Source organism: Salvelinus sp. IW2-2015, linkage group LG12 (genome assembly GCF_002910315.2).
Source record: "Salvelinus sp. IW2-2015 linkage group LG12, ASM291031v2, whole genome shotgun sequence".
Classification (NCBI taxonomy): Eukaryota; Metazoa; Chordata; class Actinopteri; order Salmoniformes; family Salmonidae; genus Salvelinus; species Salvelinus sp. IW2-2015.
Window position 1 is genome coordinate 4,358,071 of NC_036852.1, and position 12,173 is coordinate 4,370,243.

Genomic DNA, 12,173 nt, shown 5'->3' on the forward strand with positions numbered 1-12,173 from the left:
CCACCACCAACGACTTTAAAAAGACAGCAGCAACAGACAGAATCCCTAAGCGCATGAATAATAACAAAGTGCAATGCCCATCACAAGTGAATCTGTCGTGCAACAATGGGATCTCTTCATATAGAGATGGGAGAAGTGTGCTGTTGTCATTTGGCTCTGTATCCCTCCACATCGCTCAAGCTCAAGGCCTATTTTGTAGCCTGGTTAAACCAGACTGAATGCTGCGCTCACCATTGTCTCACACAATAGGGAAGCATAGAAAACTCAGTGTATTAATATACATGGCTCTGAGGCTACCTATTTTGCACTTTCCTTCTCTCAAATAGGTTCATTCGGTCAGAGGAGACGCAGTATGAAGCTGACTCACAGGACAGTGTTTAATTTGTTCCAGTAAAGTAATTAAATCTCTCTCAGTAATGCATCCCAAATGCCACCCTATTCCCTATGTAGTGCACTACTTTTGACCAGAGCCCTATGGTTCTGCAGGTAGTGCACTAAAAAGGGTGCCATTCAGGATGCAAACAGTCTGTCTGTAAAATAATCACACAGGTCACTGGCTAGATCCATGGGACTACAGTAGAAAATTAGCCGGCTGGCTAATCTGGCACAGACATTTTCACACATGTTGATTAATGTGCATTGCCCCTGTCAAACACACCTAATAAAATCAAGTAAAGATGAATGGCAAACATCCACTATAACAGGGATATCATACCCAATGTGTGCATGGATTTGTATTGTATACAATAAATGAATGAGCAGCAATAACCTTCAACCTGTATGCTCTCATAACTTACCATCTGAACCACTGAGACACTGAGTAGACAATGGATACTTAAGCAGGATTAAAGACTTCAGAGTCACTGTCGTTCCAGACATCTGAATGCTGTGCAGAATATTTTATTTTGAGCCCTATATTTACTTGGCTCTCAGATGGAAAAGTCAACAGAAAGTCCCTCAGTATGAGACCCAGAGAGACCTGTCATGGACATTTCATTGGCAGAATACAGTTGTTTTCTAAACTTCTTTATTGTTCAATTAATCCAAAGACAATGGCTATTAATCTGAAGTGTAACAAACCCCAGCAAAAACAAAGACCGTAAACTCATACAATATTCTTATAGATAAACCCCTGCGACACATATGTCAAAGATATACACACTGTATACTGTAAACATACAGCTGAAAACAGCATATCATAAGACATGAAAAATAGCACTTTATCACATAATACATGGTGTTATATCGTATGTAACATCACCTAATATGTGCGCATGTCAGTAACTGAAAGTAAAATGTAAGCATTATTAGAGTACAGATAGGAATGGGATAAGACAGACGGAAAGCGGTAGAGTTGTGTTGATGCTTATTACAATTGGAATAATGTGGATAAATGTGGGCGTCAACAAAAGTATGCTTTCACAGTATAACGATACAGCTGATGGTAAAAGCTGTGAAGGGAGAAACCAGTGTATCACTGAGTGAAATTTAAAAAATGTAAAAAATAACATTTAACCCTCAGATTTTGTCCTACCACTGTGTTATTCTACAAATAAAAAGCCTCCATGATCTGTAGTCCTGTATGTTGCAAGCACGCATGCACGCACGCACGCACGCACGCACACACAAACCAAACACACACACACACATCACATTACCCCACATCAGCTACAGTTGAAGTCGGAAGTTTACAAACACCACAGCCAAATACATTTAAACTCAGTTTTTCACAATTCCTGACATTTATTCCTCGTAAAAATTCCCTGTCTTAGGTCAGTTAGGATCACCACTTTCTTTTAAGAATGTGAAATGTCAGAATAATAGTAGAGAGAATGATTTATTTCAGCTTTTATTTCTTTCATCACATTCCCAGTGGGTCAGAAGTTTARATACACTCAATTAGTATTTGGTAGCATTGCCTTTACATTGTTTAACTTGGGTCAAACATTTCGGGTGCCCTTCCAAAAGCTTCCCACAATAAGTTAGGTGAATTTTGGCCCATTCCTCTTGACAGAGCTGGTGTAACTGAGTCAGGTTTGTAGTCCTCCTTGCTCGCACACACTTTTTCAGTTCTGTCCACAAATTTCCCATAGGATTGAGGGCAGGGCTTAGTGATGGCCACTCCAATACCTTGACTTTGTTGTCCTTAAAACTTCTTATGGCTGCAGGGGCAGAATTGAGTAGCCTGGATGAAAGGTCCCTACTGACTGTTACGGAACCTTTTGACATTTCGTCAGCTTTTAGTGAACGCTCTTTCTGACTTTGGATTTGTTTACCAAACACGCTAACAAAAATAGCTATTTGGACATAAATGATGGACATTACCGAAAAAAACAAACATTTCTTGTGGAAGTGGGAGTCCTGGGAGTGCATTCCGACGAAGATCAGCAAAGGTAAGTGAAGAGTTATAATGCTTTTTATGAGTTTTGTTGACTGCACAATTTGGCTTCCTTTTGTGGCTGAACGCTGTTCTCAGATGATTGAATATTGTGCTTTTGCCGTAAAGCTTTTTGAAATCTGACACAGCGGTTGCATTAACTTCTTGCAACTATAGGGGGTGCTGTTCCGCATTAGCATATTTGGGTCTCCAAATTAAACTGCCTCGTGCTAAATTCTTGATCGTACAATATGCATATTATTGTTATTATTGGATAGAAAACACCTTCTAGTTTCTGATAGAGTTGGAATTTTGTCTCTGAGTGGTACAGAACAATTTCTACAGCACTTTTCATGACAGGGTTCAGATTTAGAAATTTTTACCTGATCTGGGGTCTGTTTTTAAGGCACAGTGAATGCTATGAAGAACCGACACTGCCTACGTCTTCCTCTGGGTGTCTGTACGTCATCACGTTTTGAATGAAATCTATTGCACAATCCCAGCCATTATAAAACCACAAAATGTTTAGGGACCGCCCTTTCTCGTCGTGCGGCTGAAGCGTGAAGGCCATCGGACTTGCCTCGTTCCAAATCGTTGTCTAACCAGCAATATTTCTCCGGTCATGTTTTCAGTCGTTATAGTTTGTAAAAACATCATAATGTAGTTAATTTGAACCGTTTTATAGCAATTTATATCCGTTTAGTGCGATTTGAGGAATTTCTTTGTTGTGCACTCTGAAAGTTTGGACACGTTTTGGGGTCCCGTTCGATCGTTAGTGGATATTTCGAAGGACAGAGGACATCTATCGACCAAAAGACGTTTATAACATAGAAAGGATACATTGCCCAGAATCTGATGGAAGAACAGCTCAAAGTAAGCAATATTTAATATGATAAATCGTGTTTCTGTCGAAATATTTTAAACGCATATTTCGCCATTTTGTTTGGTATAGCTTCACTTGGCCAACCCTGTATTGAAAAGTAAGGATAATTTTAAAAATGTAAATCAGCGGTTGCATTAAGAACTAATTTGTCTTTCGGCTGTCAACCCTGTATTTTTTAGTCAAGTATATGATTAGCTTTCAATTAAACTAGATCACTCTGATAGATGACGTCAGACATATTGAGGCTTGATTTCCTAGTATTTTTATTGTGTAACCACGGTTTTGTATGGCTAAATATGCACCTTTTCGAACAAACTGTATATGTATATTGTAAAATGATGTTACAGGAGTGTCATCGGAAGAATTCTGAGAGGTTAGTGAAAAAATTAATATATTTTGGCGGTGATTACGTTTTAAGCGCTCTTTGGCTGGAATCGATGCTCTGGTAACGTTTGCACATGTGGTATGCTAACTTATCGATTTATTGTGTTTTCGCTGAAAAACGCTTAGAAAATCTGAAATATGGTCTGAAATCACAAGAACTGGGTCTTTCCATTGCTATGCTTTGTCTATTTTTATGAAATGTTTTATGATGAGTAAATTGGTCATACACGTTGCTCTATCTAGTAATTCTAGTCGATTTGTGATGGTCGGTGCAATTGTAAACTGTGATTTCTACCTGAAAATGCACTTTTTTCTAAACAAAACTATCCTATACATGAATATGTTTATCAGACTGTCATCTGAAGAGGTTTTTCTTGGTTAGTGGATATCAATATCTTAGTTGACCGAATTGGTGATAGCACCTGAAGGAGTAAGAAACTGATGGAGTTAGAATAGTGGTGTATTTTGCTAACGTGTTTAGCTAATAGATTTACATATTTTGTCTTCCCTGTAAAACATTTTAAAAATCTGAAATGGTGGCTTTATTCACAAGATCTGTATCTTTCATCTGGTGTCTTGGACTTGTGATTTAATGATATTTAGATGTACTATCTACTTGTGAAGCTATGCTAGCTATGCTAATCAGTGTGTGGGGGATGGGGGGTGCTCCCGGACCCGGGGTAGAGGCTCGTTAGAGGTTAACAATAAGTGTATCTTTAATTCTATGTAAAACATGTATCTTTCATCAAAGTTTATGATGAGTATTTATGTTATTTTGCGTGGCTCTCTGCAATTTCTCCGGATATTTTGGCATTTCTGAACATGGCGCCAATGTAAACTGAGGTTTTTGGATATAAATATGAGCTTTATCGAACAAAACATATATGTATTTTGAAACATGAAGTCCTATGAGTGTCATCTCATGAAGATCATCAAAGGTCAGTGATTAATTTTATCTCTATTTCTGCTTTTTGACTCCTGTCTTTGGCTGGAAAGAATTACTGTGTTTTTCAGTGATTTTGCCGGCATGCCCAGACAAATGAATCCTCAACATAATCATTTGTGGTGCTTTCGCTGTAAAGCCTATTTGAAATCGGACACTTTGGTGGGATTAACAACAAGATTACCTTTAAAATGGTATAAGATACATGTATGTTTGAGGAATTTTAATTATGAGATTTCTGTTGTTTGAATTTGGCGCCCTGCACTTTCACTGGCTGTTGTCATATCATCCCGTTAACGGGATTGCAGCCATATTAAGCCATTTTGCCACAACTTTGGAAGTATGCTTGGGGTCATTGTACATTTTGAAGACCCATTTACGACCAAGCATTAACTTCCTGACTGATGTCTTGAGATGTTTCTTCAAAATATCCACATAATTTTCCTTCCTCATGACGCCATCTATTTTGTGAAGTGCACCAATCCCTCCTGCAGCAAAGCACCCCCACAACATGATGCTGTCACCCCCGTCTTCACAGTTGGGATGGTGTTCTTCGGCTTGCAAGCATCCCCCTTTTTCCTCAAACATTACGATGGTCATTATGGCCAAACAGTTATATTTTTGTTTCATCAGACCAGAGGACATTTCTCCAAAAAGTATCTTCTTTGTCCCCAAGAGCAGTTGCAATCCGTAGTCCGGCTAATTTATGGCGGTTTTGGAACAGTGGCTTCTTCCTTGCTGAGCAGCCTTTCAGGTTATGTCGATATAGGACTCATTTTACTGTGGATATAGATACTTTTGTACTTGTTTCCTCCAGCATCTTCACAAGGTCCTTTGCTGTTGTTTTGGGATTGATTTGCACTTTTCGCACCAAAGTACGTTCATCTCTAGGAGACAGAACGTGTCCCCTTCCTGAGCGGTATGACGGCTGCGTGGTCCTATGGTGTTTATGCTTGCGTACTATTTTTTGTACAGATGAACGTGGTACCTTCAGGTGTTTGGAAATTGCTCCCAAGGATGAACTAGACTTGTGTAGGTCTACAATTTTTTTTCTGAGGTCTTGGCTGATTTCTTTTGATTTTCCTATGATGTCAAGCAAAGAGGCACTGAGTTTGAAGGTAGGCCTTGAAATATATCCACGGGTACACCTCCAACTGACTCATATGATGTCAATTAGCCTATCAGAAGCTTCTAAAGCCATGACATCGTATTCTCTAATTTAGAAGCTGTTTAAAGGCACAGTCAATTTAGTGTATGTAATCTTCTGACCCATTGGAATTGTGAAACAGTGAATTATAAGTGAAATAATCTGTCTGTAAACAATTGTTGGAAAAATTACTTGTGTCATGCACAAAGTAGATGTCCTAACTGACTCGCCAAAACTAAAGTTTGTTAACTTCTCTGGGATAGGGGGCAGCATCTTCACGTTTGGATGAAAAGCATACCCAAATTCAACTGCCAGCTACTCATCCCCAGAAGATAAGATATGCATAGTAGACTTGGATAGAAAACACTCTGAAGTTTCTAAAACTGTTTGAATCATGTCTGTGAGTATAACATAACCTATTTAGCAGGCGAAACCCCTAGGACAAACCATTCAGATTATTTTCTTTGAGGTCACTCTCTTTTCAATGGATTTTCATTGGGAATACAGATTTCTAATTGACCTTCTTGCATTCCTACCGCTTCCACTGGATGTCAACAGTCTTTAGAAATTGGTTGAAGGTTTTTCCTTTGTGTAATGAAGAAGTACGGCCATCTTGAACGAGGGTCACTCGAAGTGTCCTGTTTGTTAGAGGCGCATGACCAGAAAGCTAGCTACAGTTTGTTTTAATCTTGTATTGAACACAGATCCTCCCGTCTTCAATTTTATCGATTATTTACGTAAAAAAATACCTAAAGTTGTATTACAAAAGTAGTTTGAAATGTTTTGGCAAAGTTTACAGTTAACTTTTGAGATATTTTGTAGTCACGTTTCACAAGTTGGAACCGGTGTTTTTCTGGATCAAACGCGATCAAATAAATTGACATTTTGGATATATATATCGACGGAATTAATTGAACGAAAAAMACCATTTGTAATGTTTATGGGACATATTGGAGTGCCAACAACAGAAACTCGTCAAAGGTAAGGCATGAATTACATTTTTATTTCTGCATTTTGTGTCGCGCCTGCAGGGTTGAAATATGCTTCTCTCTCTTTGTTTACTATGGTGCTAACTCAGATAATAGCATCGTTTGCTTTCGCCAAAAAGCCTATTTGAATTCTGACATGTTGGCTGGATTCACAACCAGRGTAGCTTTAATTTGGTATCTTTCATGTGTGATTTAATGAAAGTTTGATTTTTATAGTAATTTATTTGAATTTGGCGCTCTGCATTTTTACTGGCTTTTGGCCACATATTGGCCAAAAGCCAGTAAAACATATCCCAGAGAAGTTAACAAGAAATGTGTGTAGTGGTTGAAAAACTAGTTTTAATGACTCCAACATAAGTGTATGTAAACTTCCAACTTCAACTGTATGTCTTGCCTACATTGGACACCTAATCAACACCAAACATCCCTCGCGAGGGCAGAGCACTCATTGTACTGCTTCAACATAGCGATCCCAGATCCACAGACGGCCCGTCTGCACGTCCTCCTGTCAGTCACCATCTAAATCTAACCCTGTCAGTCATCATCTAACCCCAACCCTGTCAGTCATCATCTAACCCCAACCCTGTCAGTCACCATCTAACCCCAACCCTGTCAGTCATCATCCTCTTTGCCTATCTCCTCAGGTAGCGGTGTGCTGAAGTCCTGAAAACATGTTCTGAAGTAGCCAACCAGGGACTCAGACAGGTGCTTCTGGCTCTGCAGGGACAGGAAGTGGCCCTCGTCTGGGTAGAGCTGTCTCAAACAAAGGTCAAAGGTCAAACACAKGGTGAGTCAGGATAGTACTGTCCAGCATTGGGACTGTCATTCCTGTAGTGAATTGTGGTTACTCATCTATCAGTTAGATCGAACAAGAAAGTAACTCAATGTTTTTCCTGAGAGGCGTGTGCGTGCACATGTGTGTACGTGCGAGTGTGGTGGGTGAGTGCAAATATATCGGCTAGCAATCAAAATCACTTCAATAATCACATTATGTAATCACTCATTCAACATTTTCAATCAAATTTGTTGATCACGGCTCGTACCTGCATTGTGTAGTTCGCTCCAATTTTGATCAAGTGCTTAATCAACTCTGCTGAATGTTGGAAATGAACATTTGCTGAGAAAAGAACAAAAAAGCACCAATTGGTTTTGCAAATTGACTTTGAATACAACACTAATCACTGATTTTGACGGATTTAGGATTGTCTATTTTCCATTTCTGTTGGACAAAATGGTAATTACCATCAGCGGTTCCATGAATCAACAGAAAATCCGCTCCTTGCGGTCCTTTCATCATGTTTCCTTGCAGTCCTTTCATATTTGGAAGCACTCTAGAAACCTGAAAGAATAGATATGGGAGACAGTGTAACCTCAGGTTCTCAATTTTTTTGAACCTTTATTTTGACAGGGAGTCATGCTGAGACCAAGGTCTTTCTCACAGATGAGCCCTGTATACACATCAATATACACATCAATATTCACATCAATATACACTACCGGTCAAACGTTTTAGAACACATACTCATTAACAGGTTTTTCTTTAGTTTGACTATTTTCTACATTGTAAAATAATAGTGAAGACATCAAAACTATGAAATAACGCATATGGAATCATGGAGTAACCAAAAAAGTGTTAAACAAATCAAAATATATGTTATATTTTATATTTGAGATTCTTCAAATAGCCACCCTTTGCCTTGATGACAGCTTTGCACACTCTTGGCATTATTCTACAACGTATAAAATAGTAAAAATAAAGAAAACCCTTGAATAAGTAGGTGCTCTAAAACATTTGACCTGTAGTGTACACCATACACATCAATATACACATCTATATACACATCAATATACATATCAATATACACCAAATTTCATATCAATACCTGAAAAGTAAAACAAAACCTCAGGTTTGAACAGAAAGCAATATCTGAGGGAAAACCAACCACAGCACTGAATAAATAGTTGTGAAAAGATCACGTTAAACAACTAGCCTTGTTAAATCAGACTGCTCACTTATTTCTTCACTTCACAAACAATGCTGAGCACAGTGTTCAGTCTGGTTGAGCCAGGCTACAATACAGGACTGGATCAAACCTGTCTAACGCCCCAGGGGATCCAGTGTGTTGCTTCATTATAAATCTTCTTCTGGATCGGTGTCCCTTCCACGGGACGGTTAAGCTAACGTAGGCTAATGCGATTAGTGTAACAGTATAGCTTCCGTCCCTCTCCTCGCCCCTACCTGGGCTCGAACCAGGGACACTCTGCACACATCAACAACAGTCACCCACGAAGCATTGTTACACATCGCTCCACAAAAGCCACGGCGCTTGCAGAGCAAGGGGAACAACTGCGTCAAGGCCTCAGAGCGAGTGACGTCACCGATTGAAACACTATTAGCGCGCACCACCGCTAACTAGCTAGCCATTTCACATCGGTTACATTAGCATGAGGTTGTAAATAACAAGAACATTTCCCAGGACATAGACATATCTGATATTGGCAGAAAGCTTAAATTATTGTTAATCTAACTGCACTGTCCAATTTACAGTAGCTATTACAGTGAAAGAATACCATGTTATTGTTTAAGGAGAGTGCACAATTTTGAACATGATAAGTTATTAATTAACAAATTAGGCACATTTGGGCAGTCTTGAAACAAAATTTTGAACAGAAATACAATGGTTCATTGGATCAGTCTAAAACGTTGCACATACACTGATGCCATGTAGTGGCCCAAATCTAAATTGCACCTGGGCTGGAATAATACATTATGGCCTTTCTCTTGCATTTCAAAGATGATGGTACAAAAAAAATACAAAAGAACGGTTTGTTTTTTCTTTGTATTATCTTTAACCAGATCTATTGTGTTATATTCTATTACATTCCTTTCACATTTCCATAAACTGCAAAGTGTTTCCTTTCAAATGGTACCAAGAATATGCATATCCTTGCTTCAGGGCCTGAGCTAAAGGTAGTTCGATTTGGGTATGTCATTTTAGGCGAAAATTGAAAAAAAAGGGCTAATCCTTAACAGAATGTGCCTTTTTCCATCTACCTCTAAGGACTGTATGAGTGATGCCCCGCTGTTCGTTTATGATCAATTTGACCTACTTCTCTGGACTAGCATCATTTACATTTTAAATGGCTGGAACTGTGTGGCCCACATATCAACAACCCACTTTCAGGGGAACACTTTCACTGATGACACAGTAATCTCTCACAGGAAGTTGTACAGCTTCACTAGTTATTATTCTGACTGATGAACAATACCTGGCCCATGAACATACGCACACGTAAATTTGCGCACGTACACACACATAAATACGAACACCCAACACACACACACACGCACACACACTTCAGTGTGACAGTTCCCGCTGTTCTCCAATCTGCTGTGAAATACTGTAGAACAACAAATAGAAAACCATCAATAACAACAACAGATGGACTGTGATAAACAACTTACTTGATATCTGTTGTCGTTCTTTGACGTCAGGCCAAAGTATCGCTCTGAAAATGCTGAAGCTTCATGTAGAGAAAGTACGCAACATTTCAAAAAAGTATTCAGTTCTTTCATCTCCAATTTCATTGATAATCACATTTGTACAATATTTAATCCTAGACTGAGCCTAAACCTAGACTAGAAAGCTATTTCAATGGAGATTGTCCATTCAGCTTGCTTTTCAATTCAGGACTAGGTTTAATCTCTGTCAAGGAAACTGACCTAAAGGGTAAGATCATGGAAACATTACTCACCGTAAAGTTTCCAGTCAACCACTGGGGAATTAGCAGCTGCACACTTAATCAGCGCAGTGGACCTCAGAAGCATCAAGGTGAGGTAAGCACCGTATCCCTGGAAAGAAAAGAACACCGTCACTTGTTGAACACACCCGTGAGTGTGAAGCATGGTGATCAACTGAAAGACAGCAGTTAAACTTGCCTTTCCGTAGATTCCGATCCGCGCGCGGTCAATGTATGGGAGTGTCATCAAGTATCTGTAATAAGTAAATAAAAACAACCCAAAACCGATTGACTAATTATTTTTCCAGACATTTCATGAGGGCTTTAACACAGATGACTGACAGGGTAATTAGAGTACACAACCATGACATTAATTTTCAATGGATTTCAATGGAAAAGGGAAAATATTGTATCGTACCATATTACATCCTGTCTTATCTTATGGTATTGTCTTTATCATATTGTATGGCATCGCACCACACTGTATATAGCATTACATGTTATATATTGCATATCGTATCATATCATCTAATAGTGTATATCGCATCGTATTGTATTCTATATTCTATATATATATATACATATTCTATCCATATACTGTCCATAATGTCTATACATCCCATCATATGTAAATAAATAAATATATATAGATATGATATAATATTATATATACATATATATATATATCATCATATTACATGCTGGTCGGAGGTTACATACTCCAATGCAGCTATCTGGTCCTGAACATCCACGGTACCCAGGCGCTGGTGGACCTGCTGCAGGACTCTCAGGCCCCGGAAGCCTGTCCCCCTGCCGTCCAGCCTGGCCACGATCACCTCATCACAACTGACCAGCACCGAGTCCCAACCCAGCTCATACTCATCACTCACCGACTGACTGCCAGGCCCACCATCACTAAGAGAGGGGCGGAAGGGGGAGGGAGAGGGAGAAAGAGGGTGGTTAATTCAAGCTTCGCAAACAAGTTAACAAATTTAAAGTTCCATATTATGTGAAAACATCTTCGCTTAATTAAAGAAAGCGTAATCTCACATCATGGACTTGGAGTTAGAAAATCACTGTGTTTGTTCTCAAGGTAACGTATTCAGTTCTAAATGTATTGCTGAATGAAAATGTACTTAAGACTGTGTTACTATGTTAGAACGCCAAGGAAAGATGAGCGATGCTTACACAATCAAAAGAAGGCCATAGAGAAGAGATTCAGAAAAGTCAAGTGGATAGGTGAGTTTCAAAGGCAGCTCTGTGAGAAGAAAATACTCAATTACAGTAGTTATTAAAATAAACGATGTGAGAGAGAGAGAGAGAGAGAGTGAGTCCAAGCAAAGAAGAAGAAGAGGCGAACAGAGAAGAAGAGAGAGAGAGAGAGAGAGAGAGAGAAGAGAAGAGAGAAGAGAGAGAGAGAGAGAGAGAGAGAGAGAGAGAGAGGAAGAGAGAGAGAGAGAGAGAGAGAGAGAGAGAGAGAGAGAAGAGAAGAGAGAAATATACACAGAGAGAAAATGGTTAGTTACCAAAGTCTTCACTTGGATAACCCTGACATCTGACTTAGAGATCTTTTTGATTTCCAAGGCAGCTCTCAGCGGCATGTTGTTGTCCAATATAAAGTAAGCTGTGAGGATAAAGTGCGAAAGTAACCATTGACATACTGTGTGTAAAGAGACACAAGGATACCGATTATATGGGGTATTAAACTG

General features: G+C 39.1%; 1 protein-coding gene across 1 annotated transcript in view; it reads right to left on the bottom strand.

The window, feature by feature from the left end:
* Window positions 1-4,713: 4,713 nt before the first annotated feature.
* LOC111971067 (inactive dipeptidyl peptidase 10-like) overlaps window positions 4,714-12,173 on the bottom strand; it is a 48,394-nt gene continuing 40,934 nt past the window's right edge. Inside the window, exons 18-26 of the mRNA XM_070445926.1 lie at window positions 12,003-12,088; window positions 11,653-11,720; window positions 11,185-11,379; window positions 10,664-10,718; window positions 10,480-10,576; window positions 10,190-10,248; window positions 7,966-8,062; window positions 7,767-7,840; window positions 4,714-7,476 (exon numbers count right to left, since the gene is read on the bottom strand). Of these exons, the coding sequence (XP_070302027.1) occupies window positions 7,336-7,476; window positions 7,767-7,840; window positions 7,966-8,062; window positions 10,190-10,248; window positions 10,480-10,576; window positions 10,664-10,718; window positions 11,185-11,379; window positions 11,653-11,720; window positions 12,003-12,088 (872 nt within the window). The 3' untranslated portion in view covers window positions 4,714-7,335. The remainder of the gene's footprint in view (window positions 7,477-7,766; window positions 7,841-7,965; window positions 8,063-10,189; window positions 10,249-10,479; window positions 10,577-10,663; window positions 10,719-11,184; window positions 11,380-11,652; window positions 11,721-12,002; window positions 12,089-12,173) is intronic.